Source organism: Poecilia formosa, unplaced genomic scaffold, assembly GCF_000485575.1.
Source record: "Poecilia formosa unplaced genomic scaffold, Poecilia_formosa-5.1.2 Scaffold18, whole genome shotgun sequence".
NCBI classification, from domain to species: Eukaryota; Metazoa; Chordata; class Actinopteri; order Cyprinodontiformes; family Poeciliidae; genus Poecilia; species Poecilia formosa.
In genome coordinates, this window is record NW_006799957.1 from 312,604 (window position 1) to 326,802 (window position 14,199).

General features: G+C 39.7%; 1 protein-coding gene across 2 annotated transcripts in view; it reads right to left on the reverse strand.

Moving 5' to 3' along the window:
• LOC103134564 (proto-oncogene tyrosine-protein kinase Src) overlaps nt 1–14,199 on the reverse strand; it is a 26,094-nt gene continuing 11,895 nt past the window's right edge. Inside the window, exons 3-13 of one of the 2 annotated variants that reach the window (XM_007546853.2) lie at nt 12,002–12,101; nt 10,838–10,855; nt 9,205–9,303; nt 8,859–8,962; nt 5,135–5,284; nt 4,884–5,039; nt 4,110–4,289; nt 3,879–3,955; nt 3,643–3,796; nt 3,423–3,554; nt 1–2,551 (exon numbers count right to left, since the gene is read on the reverse strand). In XM_007546853.2, the coding sequence (XP_007546915.1) occupies nt 2,343–2,551; nt 3,423–3,554; nt 3,643–3,796; nt 3,879–3,955; nt 4,110–4,289; nt 4,884–5,039; nt 5,135–5,284; nt 8,859–8,962; nt 9,205–9,303; nt 10,838–10,855; nt 12,002–12,101 (1,379 nt within the window). In that variant the 3' untranslated portion in view covers nt 1–2,342. The remainder of the gene's footprint in view (nt 2,552–3,422; nt 3,555–3,642; nt 3,797–3,878; nt 3,956–4,109; nt 4,290–4,883; nt 5,040–5,134; nt 5,285–8,858; nt 8,963–9,204; nt 9,304–10,837; nt 10,856–12,001; nt 12,102–14,199) is intronic. The other variant, XM_007546854.2, reaches the window with a different exon arrangement.

Genomic DNA, 14,199 nt, shown 5'->3' on the forward strand with positions numbered 1-14,199 from the left:
CACATTTCAAATATAATTTATTGCACATTTAAAGATCAACATAAAGTGGCACAATACCTATATCAATCCCGTTACATAAAAACAAAAATAGATGAAAGAAGTCCTTACAAAATGCTCACACCGTCATTGATCATTGATTTTGACTTTAGAACAAAAAGTCTGTGAAGTTGCAGGAATGCAAGACAAACTGCATAGATTTATAAACAATTGAAGTAAATAATGAAGGGAAGAATGAGACGCTTATTTAAATATGGCACATAAAATCCAGTCTGACCTAAGAGTTAGTCATTCTGTCATAAGCCTGCTTACTTCCCCATTGCTCCAGTGACTTACTGGTGGCTCAGTGTCCACATAGATGGGGTAATTCCCAGTCTAAAGAAAGGAAAGCACAGATTACACAAAATGCTCTCGCCCAATTGTGAATTTTCCGTTGAAAGATAAACAGAAGTTTCAAAAACTAAAAGTGAAAAAACATTTTTTTCCAGCCCTGTTTACAGTAGGACATCAATATCAGTAAAGCATTGATTAGGCATGTCAGTGTAAAAACCTCAACAAAGAAGCAAAACGGGAAAAAAAAAAGCTACACAAAAAACATAACATGATCGTCACAGTCATTTGATTAAGATAATATTTACATCTTTGACCTTATTATTAATATCATATGGTAACATCACAACCCAGACCACTTCCCTGTGGTTTCAGCATCAGACTGGTTGTTGAAATTAGTCATTGTCGGTATGGTTTAGCAACTGCTGGCGGGACTCCATGTCTTATTGCTGCATGGTTTATGTCGACTCTGCAAGCAAAACAAAACAAAACAAAAAAACAGCTCTTCTGCTCTAAAGTGAAGTGTGAAGCAGCCTGCACACAAACCTGCCTTGTGAAAGATGGGGTGCATAAACCCAGCCTAAAAAGCTACAATATGTACAGCAGTGGAGTGACCCAGAAAAATGAGAATTTTCTCTGTAAATGATCCCAGAATCTCAGCAGAACCTTTAATGAACAGAAGGATATAAAGCCTAGGCAAAAAACCAACCAATAGTCAAGAAAAGACGAGCACAAAAGCATGCTAATAAGCTTCAAAGTAAACTCAAACACAGATTTATTAGTTTTACCTGATCAGAGGTTTACTGGTTTCTTTAGGGCTTCCAAGTTGCATATTTTATTAATGATGCATGGTTAAAAAAACATCTGTTATTCAGCTAATGTTATAAGGTTGTTCTACCAGCACAACAGCTTATATGTACATAAGCAAGAAATTCATTCCTCATGTTGAGTTAGATATTCACCACTAATATGATTGGTCAGATACCTACGCACAGAACTGCTTGACTTAAGTTACCCAATTCATTTCTTATAAACATGTGCTGTGAAATCTATTAAAAATGCCCTTTAGCACCTCTGAGCGCTGATCCTTTGAGATTTTTTTTTCCAGCTAATTGAGATCAATGAAAACAATACGCATTCAGGCACCACCTGCATCAGAGTCGTTTTAATGGAGGTTTGGAACCAGCATGATTAAGCAGGAGAAAAAGGCCTCAAACGTCACAGAACCTGACCGTCTGTCCTGCCAATCACTGATTGGGATTTTACCAATTTTGTCTATTGAAAAAAAAAAAACACACACACACATACAAAAATAAAGCAAACATAGCAAGTTTGTCTGATATTAAATGCTTTCCGCCACAGGAAACAGGCTGGCCAAATAAACTGAACGATAAAGATGCAGAGTTTCAGAGCTGAGACACTTTAAAGAAGCAGCACTTGAAGAAAACTGAGAGGGAGAGAAAGAGGAAGAGCGGCAGAGCAGATATAGAGAAGGAGTTTTCCTTTGGCACCTGAGCCACAGTGGTAGCGCTCTTGTGTGGGTGGAAAAGGTATGACATGATGGTAAAGAGATGGAAAAAGGGCGAGTTCACTCAAAACAGCTCATAATTAATTTGAAGTTTCTTCTCTTTCCTTCTTCTCCTCATCGTGAAGTTTGTTCTTTATGCACCGACTATCTGTGTGTCCTGATTTGGTTCCTCTTCACATCCGTTGCACCTCACATAAACATTTACCTGCAAGTCTCTCAGTTTGATCCGAGTCGGAGAATAACCAGCAGGAGAACTTGGGTCGACTGTGATGGCTTCCAGAACACCGGTTTCTCCGGGTTGTTCTGCAGCAGTTCCTGTACGGCACACAGAGGGACTTCTGCAGCTTTCGGTCTCGGTTTTGTTTCCACTGAAGAAGTTCCTCACAGATTAGTTTCACAGTCTCAGATCCTCCTCTGAGGTCGGTTAGTGCAGATCATTCAGTGCTGAGGCCCCACTCCCCATTCGGGTTCGATACAGTTTGCGGTTCTATAGGTTCTCCCCAGGCTGATACTGGGGTTCTGTGGAGGTGAAGTAGTCCTCTAGGAAGCCCTGCAGGTACTCAAATGTAGGCCTCTCTTCAGGATCCTTCCTCCAGCAGGAAAGCATGAGGTCATGCAAGGAAGTGGGGCACTCTGCTGGGCAAGGCATCCTGTAGCCACGCTCAACCTGGTCAAGCACCTCTCGGTTAACCATACCTGCAAAGAGAAACAAGAAGTCACCTCAGCAATTCTTACACCTAATTACAGTAAGTCTAGGCTAACCCATTTAGAGTAAGTCTAATGGATTCAGTTGGTTCCATCTGCAGCGTCAACATATGTTAGAGGTTTATCTGCACGTAAAACTGCAATCAATTCAGTTATTCTTTTCTAATCGGAAACGATTATTGTAAGGGAGTTCTCACACCTGACGGTCTTGTAGACTCTGACTGATTGGGGACCAAAGTTCCAACATTTGTTACGTTTTCAGCTGGTGTGTTTGCTTTCACACTGCGTGACCCAAACTAACTGAAAAACCTGTCCCCCCCTCGCCTGTGGGGGCGCTGCACCAACAACCACTAAAGGAAACTACACAAATCCCTTTGAAGAAGACACAGAGCGCAAAATGGAGCGGCATTCGATTTTAACGGTTGTGGGATTTCTTAGACTCTTGTGTTCGTTTTGGTTCTATTTACAAGAATGCTATGCAAGTTGGTCCACTTCCTGCTTTTTGTGTGCTCTCTGGTCTGCTTGGCGCTGATATGTTCATTCGAACTGAGTCAGAATTGACTTCAACTGAACCGAGACCAGAGTTAGCTTCGCTGGTCTGCATCAGAGTTTGAATCCTGACCTTGCGTTGTTATGCTCTCCCTGTTCATGCACAGTAGAAAACATCACTGGTCTCTCTAAGCTGTTCTTGGGTAAAGTATGTGTGTGTATGGTTGTTTGTTCTTTGTGACTATGTTGCCTGACTGGAGACATGTGCAAGGTTATCCCCCTGCTTGCCCAATGATGCCCACCAGCCCCCAAGAACTCTACAAGGATAAGTGGAGAACTGATGAAGGCAAGTCTAGGAGAGTTTGATCTTAACCTGGATAGGGAACTCGGCCTTTGGTTGCGAGCTCTGTGAGAAGCACCCCAAAGGACCAGACGTCTGACTTTATGGTGAAACGGCCGTACAGCGCTGCCTCTGGTGCAGTCCATTTGATTGGAAACTTGGCACCTGAAAAAATGGAAATTAAATTAAATACTCAAAAACACAACATTCAACATTGTTCCAGTGTTTGATTTTGATGGTAGTGATGACTTACCTTGCCTTGCTGTGTACTCGTTGTCTTCAATCAGTCTTGCGAGACCAAAGTCAGCCACCTTACACACCAGGTTGTCTCCCACCAGGATGTTTGCTGCACGCAGGTCTCTGTGAACGTAGTTCATCCTCTCCACGTAAGCCATCCCGGCAGCAATCTGAGGGAACGTACAGGACCTTACACAGACTCCTCCCTCACACGAAAACAAAAGAAAACCTAATGGATGTTCAGGGGTTTACCTGAGCAGCCATGTCTACCAGCTGTGGCAGACGGAGCATCTTTCCTGCATCCCCTTTAAGGAAGTCCAGCAGGCTACCTGTGAATGCAGAGCAACACGGCATTCCTTAAAGCTGCAAGAATATTCATCTGCATTGCCAATTATACGGTTAAACTGCTTATTTCAAGTGTCAGAAACATAATTGTCAAGGCTCTATAGCCCACTTAAGTTAGAGTAGTCCTTCCTGAGTTACCTTGACTCATATACTCTGTCACAATGTAGATGGGCTCCTCAGACACTACGGCATACAGCTGGACCAGCTTCTCGTGCCTCAGCTTTTTCATGACCTGTGCTTCCTGCAGAAAGGCCTCTGGAGACATAGTGCCTGGCTTTAGGGTCTTAATGGCTACCCGCGTTGTACCATTCCATGTTCCTGTCAACAAAACAAGAACTTCAACTCATAAAGAATAGAATTGGTTTGTTTTACAGAACTATACAGTCTGTGTATTAAAGGGGATGTATTATGCAAAATTCACATTTTGCATGTTTTTTGTTCTTCCAACTGGGTCTCTACTGGTTCTTAAAACAACCCAAGTATTGAAGACACCCAGCTGGCTTTGGCTGATAAGTTCATGTTCGCTTGGTATCTGGGAAAGACCCGTTTAAAAAACCTCTGAAATTTTTTCAGTCAAGTTGTTTACAGCCGTTCTCTGGAGCGTTTCACTGAGAAGTAGTTCATATGATGAGGTCAGCAGAAGCCCAGTTCCACCAGGTGTTTGCTAATTGCTACTACCACTAGCCTGAAGGAACCAGGCATTTAGGATCCCCAGAATGGCTGCCACGGGAAATTAAAGGATTTCTCAGTCATGCATGAAGGAATCAAAACACCACTCAACATATTTTCAATGAGGGAATAGCATTATAACATGACGTAAAGCTCAAACAAGTTGATTTTACATAATACACCCTTTTAACGACTCTCCTTGGATATATATTAAACCATGTCTGGTACAAAAGAGATTCCTACCCATCCAGACTTCTCCAAAGCAGCCCTGTCCGAGTTTAACATCCAAGCGGAGGGACTCTCGAGGAATCTCCCAGGCATCCCTGGCCAAGCCTTGCGTCTGAGGTTTGGCCACTGGACACACATCCGTCAGAGCATGACACAACCCATCTGAGTGCTCTGAGGAAAAAAGGAAAGGAGACAAGGTGAAAAGGCAGAGTAAGGACAGTACTGTGTTGTAAGAGGTGAACCACCAGCACTGTCTGAATACTCACTGCGGTAGTGGAAGACTAGTTGCTGTAAGCTGGTGAACTGGGTGCGAGAGGTGATGTAGAAACCTCCGCTATCCAGCTTCCTGATCTTGTAATGTTTTACATTGAGGCCTTTGGTGTTGTCATAATCCAGCACTGACAGGCAGTACGCCCCTGTGGGCAAAACCAAAACAACAGACGGAGATGGATCAGAACAATAAAACCAGGCAGTTCTGAGGAGTTTCCTACTGGCAGTGCCAAAGATCGCCAACCATCCAAAATGTTGTCCATTCACGTCTCTGTACTGAGCTGGGCCAGATACAACTCAGTCCTGTGGGACTGGGGACAAGATCCAACTAAATATGAAAAAATTCAACTTTACATGAATAAGAATGAGAAAGAAAACGGGCCGAGTAGATGCAGAGTAGAAATACTACTGCAAATCTTCACGACAGTAGAGAAAAATGCGTTGAAGTCAAGGAAAGGCAGAAAAAGAATATAATGGAAAATAATGAAAGCTGTAGGTGGATCATCATTAGTAAAAAACTACAATTCAGTAATAATAAAAAAATATTGCACACACACACACACACACACACACACACACACTTTTGGAGATTTTAAACCCCCAGCATTTACTGAGGCAGTGCTTCATGTAAAAACAATTAAATAATTAAAAACCACTGCTCTACAGGATTTTGATCCATAGACGAAATATCCAAGTGTACACTTTTAAAATGTAAAATATCATCTCCTAAACACAATTTAATTTTTAAAAGAAAATCTTAAAGAAAAGCCACATTTTAGAAAGAGCCTTTCAGTGCACACACTTATGTTTCTGACCATCTATTCCACATGAATTCCATTTTGTTTGAGGGTGAAAACAATCGAGAATGATTGTGAATGCTAAGGCTGCAAGGAATTATGGGAAAAACATCATCTCCTTTGATTGCATGAAAGAGGATCCAATGCTAACGGAGATGACAAAAGGAGCCGGTGAACCTCCTTTCGGTGGCATTGAAAGGATTGGAACAGGCTCTTATCACGGCTTCCATACAGATACTTCTGGGTCATTATGTTTCGCTAAGGAGCTTTGAAAGCACAGGAAGCAATTCAGCTGCATCCTATATTTACTTACACAGTTGGTTCCTGCTTCTCAAACTAGCATTTATTAGCACATGAATTCGAACTGCACTAAACCACAGATCATTTGTCTGGCACTTGTGATCTTTATTACTTTAAGAAGGTTAAGACGAATAAAACATCACCTGTGCAATTGAGTAGCAAATATAATGGGACAAAAAGCAGAACAATAAAATTGTTACTGAATATTTAGAAGACTTCATTGCAACAAACAAAATGTATGAAAGATCTAAATTATATTTGCAAATAACTATCCTCCATTTTGGAGTCTTGAGCAGATTAAAATCCATCACCGGTGGTTTAGCACCTTCAGCTACTGCTAAATATTTCAAAAAAGTGCAATCTCGATTTAAATCCATTAAATATGTGGGAATTTAGAAAAGATTCAAACAGATAAAGTAGCAAAGAACTAGTAAATGAAAGATAATTCAGATTTAAAAAAAAACTTTTTGGATCCGATTCAGACACTGACTCATCATTGGATACCTTCTTTGTACAGGGAAGCTAAACAGAAAACAAAATCAATCACTTTTTATCTCAAGATTTGTTGACTGATCTCATCTCCCTGGCAGAAAATAAAAATATCTAGGGCAGAGAAGTTAAAGCTCCCAGTGTACATCCAGCCTGCACACCACATGGCGTATTCAGAGCAGCACGTCTCCACCAGTTCAACACTCACTTGCCTTCCGTGTCGCTGTCCAAATGTAGCTTGAATTTAATTTTTCCTGGAGTGAGGCTTCAAGCAATTTACAATCTTGGCCAATCGTGGAACATTTGGATTATGAAAGTAGAATAAGTTTCCAAAAACAAAATAAAAAATCCAATAAAGCCTAAATGATTGATGTAGGTAGTGTGTGTGCAGCGTGTGCAGTGCAAAGATCAGATTTTTGTTGCCGTCTCAACATGTCAGCAGCATGCTCCTGCTCATTTCGGTCACACAGAGAACCTAACATTTGACAGCTAATATGGAACTTAACCTGAGGCAACAAATCTCCTGCCAGAGCTCCTCCTGCTCCTCTCGATCCTCCCCTCTTTTTTCTCTGATTTGCTTATTCGAAGTTCTACACTCTCTCCTCAAGCCCCTCTGCCACTGTTGTTCTTCTTGTGTGTGTGTGTGTGTGTGTGTATACTTCGACTTACAGCCAGAGGGGGGGAATCCAGCACCCTTCAAGGCTGACCTAGTTAAGGGTGAATGATTCACCCCTATCCATTCACAGGTCCAACCCACTCCAGTCCTTTTATTTATCCCCCCAGACTTTCTGAAAAACAAGCCTTTCAAGAGCCCTCCTACATCAGCGAGCCTAGATCTGACTGCAGATTTTAAGAGGAAGATGCAACAACTCCGTCACGAGCTCAGAGAACAAAGCAGTGAGCCAAAGGCTGAAAGAAAATAACTTAATTACGAGCTTCTGCCTCTTAAACGTAGTCCCTTAAGATTTACTCATATCATGTTAATGTAATCTGTTGGGAACAGTTGCCTTTTTCACACTGTTTTAACACATGCCAACTTCTTAACAACCTACTTTTTTCAGATTACATTTTAATCTGTGCAACTCATCAGGGAACAAATGAATGCACGCTTATAACCAACCAAAATGTTTTTGCGCACAAACAGCAGTGATGTTGAGGAGAAGGTGGAGAAGATTCAGGCTTTTTCCCACACTCTCCATTCATACCTTAATGGTAGGGCATATTCTGCTGCGGATGTGCTCTCACAGTGTGAAATAACAAGAGGGGCTGCAGGGCATCACTGAAAAAACACTAAATCTTACCAAGTATTTTTGGTCTCCTAGTGCAAATATCCTAGTTCAACTGAAATCAGACAAAAACTTACTTCCAAGTAACTTTTTAGCAAGGTATAAGAGTTTGTTTTAAGTAAATAATTCCTTAATATTGATTTTAAGTACTATTTCCACTGGTATAAGACATTTTTCCCATGTTATAAGTGAAATAATCTGCCAGTGGAACCAGTACTTTTTATTAATATTCAAGAATTATTGACCTAAAATAAACTGGTGCATCTTGCTGAAAAGCTTCTTGTGAATTAGATTAGTCTTATTTCAAATATTCTAAGAAATTTGCACTAAAAACTGAACATTTGGTAAAATATTGTGTTTTTTATATGATAAGTTGAATTTTGGACAAAGCATTAGTGAAAATGGCTTTAATTTACAAAAATTTCACATTAAACTGAATCTTTTTTTTGGAGAAAAATGTTCCACACGTATATTTCTGTCCAATTAACACCACATTTAAAATATTTATTTTAAAGACTGCTTCTTGGCTTGAAAATATAAGAGTTCGACACTTAAAGGAGCTGACAACTTATTTTCCCTCTTAATTGTCTTGTTGCTACCGGACTAAACCTGACGGTCAGCATTTTCTTAATGAGATCTCAAAATGTAATATTGAGTTTTAAGCAATCATTTGTGTTTTTCAAGCTTTTGCCATGTAACATGCTCTAAATTGGGCAGTATATACCGAAAGCGGCTGATTTATGACATCATTATGAGTCGTTGCAGATGAGGCCATTAGGCCTAATCCTGATGATGGATCTTAATGACGACTGCAGCCAGTGAAGCAAAGCCAGAGCCTGCTCTCTCACCTTTCGTGGTCTCGCTCTCCCTCACCAGGAAGGTTCCTCGTCGGTTCTGCGGGTTCAAAAGGAGCCTCTCCGAGTCACGTCGAGTGATCTTCCCGAAATACCACCTGCCGAAGTCGGTCAAAGAAAAGGAAAGATCAGAGGAAACTCCAGCTGAGAGACTGAAAAGAACAGGAGGAGCTCGACTTGCATGTATAAGAAATGCTGTCAGAACCATCTGAATTACAAACATGCATGCATGCATTAATTACGATAATGCACATATAACCACTTTCAAATAATACGTAGATGTATGTGGGGTAAAAAAAAAAAATTGAACTGTGAGAGTGACACAGAAAAGGTGTTATACTCTTCAGCTTGGATGGAGTCGGACGGAGCCACGTAGTTGCTGGGGATGTAACCGCTTTCTCCTGTTGTGAGCGAGCGAGCGAGCCACCAGTCCCCTTCTCTACAGGACGGAGGAGAGAAAGAAGAGCCAGGAAGTTAGGACACAAAACCAAAAAAGGACCAAAAAATTTATGAGGAGCGGCACAAAATAAACCTTGGAAAAAAAAACTGCGTGGTGTGACATAAAGGATGTTTTTTCCCCCTTAAATTTAGTTAGATTTAAGATGTTATCATGTTGTATAGATGCTACATAAACAGTGTCTTTACAACAACTTCTTTGACTGAAAAATGTATACCGTTATGAAAACATATTTACTGTGTTTGTACATCTGTTAATTCAGTTCAAGACAAACTATGATAAGAGGAAGTGCAGACCTGAACTGGAGCATTAAGTGGTTCCCAAAACGTAGCTTACGTTCTCTGTTCAACTATCAGTCATATCAAATGTCTGCATGAAAAACGTTGCTTAGCTCATATAGAGATTATCATTTGACTATTAAAAATACAAGTGTAGTTAGCATTACCTCCTCTGTAACTTTGTCAGCGTTCGCTTTTGTAAACTAGAAATATTTGGAGTTCTGGGTGAATTTCACAGAAATTTATAAAAACACTTGAACTTTTTCCACATTTTGCTACGTTACAACCACAAACATGTTCACTCTATTGTGACAGACCAACACAAAGTAGTGAATGTTTGGAATGAGGATGGAAAATGATGCACTGCTTTTCAAAAAGTAATAATAAAAAAGTCTAAAAAGTGTGGTGTGTATTTTCTGTAGTTACAGCTGCAGGTCCTCCACAGACTTTCTTCTTTGTAAATCAAACTGGATGGATAGTATTTGTGAAAAACAATCTTCATGTCATGACACAGCTATATTAGTGCAAATTTTTCACTGGATTTTATTTATTTGTGGAATTTTAAAACACGTAAACATAGACGACTTTACGCATTCTGTTATTTATTGAAAAAAAAGGTGAAATTTCCTTCGACAACTATGAATTACTTCATGTTGGATCATCGTATAAAAAGTCCAAAAGACTACACTAAAGTTTGTGGATGTAAAAGGACAAAATTTAAAAACGTTCCAAAGGTTTTCACACTTTTTGAAAGTACAGACACTGACCTGGTCTTTTAAGAAGCAGGACCTCATCATGAGTGCCTTAGGGGCCATTTTTATGGATTATTTGTGAACAATTTGTGCTGGGTTTAGTAGTTTAACAAAGTTTCCCTCTCAATTATTATGTTCCAAACTGTCTTACAACTTATACCATATTTTGTGACACCAGGATAGTTTTATCAAAGTAAGAGTGAAAACATGCTTATGTGAATAAACCAAAGTTCAAAGAGTGAGGAGAAAAAAAAACGTAACCGAGGAAAGCTTCTACTCCGCTGATTTACATAATAAATCTTTTTATATTCAGGAGCATCCACTGTGTACAAAGAAAGTGACACCGCAGAAAACTACTTTAGGTGTGATTTCAGACAGAACTTTGTGGTCCAACAAAGAGACTATCCATTTAAACCCACGAATCAGTAAATAAATAAACACAGAAAAGGGACAGAGCAAAAGGTTGCATGAGGTAACAATACTGACCTGAAGCTGTACTTTTTCCTAGGAGAAACCATGAAGCATGAGAAAGGAAGAGAGAAAGAGAGATAACAGACACAGCAGACGCATCAAAACACAGCAAAGAGACAAAGCATGGCGAGCAGCACAGCAGAGGAAGGAGCTGGACACGCTGCAGGACTGCAACGTCCATTTTATTCTGTTTTTAATCTGATCAAATAAAACAAAACCTTCATAAACGCAGAGCAGACAAATGCTTTGTTTTTTTGTCCTTAAAATATTTGGCTTTAAAATGAACTGGTGGCACATTTTGTATGCAGAACAGATTTTATGGCAGAAGATGATAGAAAAAGTACAAGAAAAAAAAACAATTAAATTTAAACATCTGTATGTGGACGTCTGGAATGTCATTTCTTAATTTCAATATTCACTTTCTTCTTTACTTCTCACTAAAGCAACTCAAGAGTTCAATATGTGCTGGGAAGTGAAATTTTCAGGTGGAATCTGCACCGAAGAACAGCGAGGCTGCATCTCAGCGCGACACGCTCTCTTTGAAGAGTCTTAAAGATTACGAGGACGGCTGCGGCCCAAACGGAAGCAGGACACATTAGCAAAATGCTCTTTCTCCTCCGCCTCAGTAAACAGAGGGGAGGGTTTGCTCCTCGGTTCCCAGCTCCAGCCCTTCACTGTGGCTGTCTCTGTTCATTTCAAAACAAAACGGCTGAGCTCACAGGTACTGCCTCAAGAATCTGCATCAGAACAAATGCATGAGGAAAATGCAAGCTTTAGAGAGTAAAACCTGCATTCCTCAGTTTGCTAAATGATAGCTTGCTGTTATTAACTGTCTGGATGACTTTTGGAGTCTACCTTAGGATAATGTGTGTGTGCGTGTGTATGCAATTATCTGTAATAGCACACATCCAGCATATGAGAGTAGAAAAGTGGAGTCGGGCATCTCATTTTGTGGCCTAAAATCAGCTGGAAAGCCAATCATTCAAGCGACAGACTAGACGAATGTGCTCAGTTACTGTAATGATTATTCCCATCATAATCTGACCCAAATGTGTCACAGAGATCTCGTCGAAACCTCGAGAAACGGTGACAGCTCATGAAAAAGAGGCATACCGTGTCTCTTTTCAGGCATCTATTTATTTTTGCGAAGGAGTGATGGAAATGGCTGTAGACGCTTACGTGTTGTTCACAATCTGCAGCCGGTCGCCTTTCCTGAAGGTCAGGTCGCTCACTGTCCGCGACTCGTAGTCGTACAGCGCCACAAACGTAGTGACGCCTCCTGCAGGAAAACCAGGAATGTTTATTTAAACAAATGTAACTGAAGACTCAACAAAAGGACAGAATGGTTTTGCCTGAAAGCCTTGAATGATGTTTTTTTTTATTTATTTAGACTTGGTTGTATCTGTGAACAATAACTATTTGCCAGTGTTTAGTAGACATATTAACACTCAGACTGCCTCTGGCTCATCTTTTCTACAGGACATTGATATAATAAAAGTTAATTTCTATATTTGAATAGGATTTTGTGCTTGTAGGCTTTAACAAATCAGTTATCTCAACCCAAGCCCTCCAGGCAATCATCGATTAGCTCATTAGATGCATGACAGGCCGTAGTAGTTAGGAAGGCTGCTGCTGATACACCAGCAGGTCATTTTCTCTGCATGAAGCAACATTAACCCAACCACCTGGCTGGTCCAGACAGCTTAAACATTCCTGGGTGAAAACTGGACACTGCAGCAAATCAAGCTAAAATGTTAAAAACCAGGTTTCATGTCTGCTAGAAGAAAAAATAAAGATTTAAACCATTTTTTTTATTATTTAGTTTTCTGAACAGATTGTAGATGGTTAATTGGTCAGAATGTATATATTTTTTTTATTAAGTGACCTTGTCACATTTTTTTGAAACCTCTAAAATGACCAATCACCAATAAGCATTTTTAGTCACTCGCTGTAATATTCTGTGCTTTTATTTTTCCTTTTTTACTTCTACTTCTTTGCGCTTTGGTTATCAAATATAAGCTGTCAGCAGAAATAAACTCACTCTAATCACTTTTTAGATTTTAAATATCTGGACAAAGGCAAGTTGGTCCTGGCTAGGCCTGTCACAATAACAAATTTTCCTGGGCGTTAAATTGAATTATTGCATTATTACGCCACTTTCAAAAAATCTATAAACTTTCATTTCAAAATAACTACTAACAACTGAAACAACAAATTAAATGGATGCTGAAGTTTCTGTAAACAAAATTGTTCTTCAAAAAGGGGGCTAGTTGAGACCACTGCACCAGACTGTTCAGTCTTTGGTAGACCGAAACAGACATGAGAGAAAACAATCATGCAAATGCAAATTATCAAGATCATTTAAATTTATTAAGCAATTAATTAATTTATTGCGACAGGCTTAGTCCTGGGCTCAAATACCAGATGGGAGTTTCTGCATGAAGACTGCATGTCATCTGGATGCATCTGTAGGTTCCCTTCAGGCACCACAGAACAAAAACATGCATGTTAGATTAATTTAAAAGTGTGTATTTGTGTGTGTGAACACACACATGGCTACTTGTCTCGTTTCTTTATGTTGTAAATTAGCAACCTGTCCAGAGTGAGCCTGCCTTTCACCCAATCACTGCTGGAGATGCACTACAGTCTCTGTAACCTCAACAAGGATTTTTACATTTCAGGAAAACAAAAAATGACTTTATTTTAGCAACTTGTCTGCTGCCATCTATTCATCTTCTGCTTATTGAAAAGGTAAACCCAGACGCCCCTCTGCATTATGTGGCTCTTTGGACCTTCCACAATGGCTCCAAGTAATTTGGTTAAAACCCTTCTGTATGTATATCTTTGCTTAAATATAGATACAACAAATGCAAATTTCAGCAGTTTTTAATTCTTTCACAGCTATTTTCTGCATTACATTTCCACAACAAAATTACACCATAACTACCAATGGTATTTATTTGTTGCCATTACATTGGAAACAAAGTACTTTTGTTTAACAATCAGCATCCAATAGAAGAAAATGGACCATAATGTTTTTGCAAGCATTTTATGTTAATCTTTATATTAAAACCTAAAAGTATTTTTTTCCTCAAAATGTGATGCAGCATTTGCTGGCCTCGGGGATAAAATGGCTTTTTTTGTTGGTAAAGATTGGAGACCTCTGCTCTGTCCCGTTTTGATGAATCCCAATGTGTTCACAAGTCAAAGGTCTCTACAGCATCAGCTCTGTCTACTCTGGGCTCTTATTAGACCACGACATGAATTTAATTAGGATGCAGTTTTTATATTAACTGGGCGACTTTGATCCTTCTGATTTACAACCATTTTGAATTTACAACCAGCTTTCCCCCCTAATTTCAGCCAAGCTTCAGGAC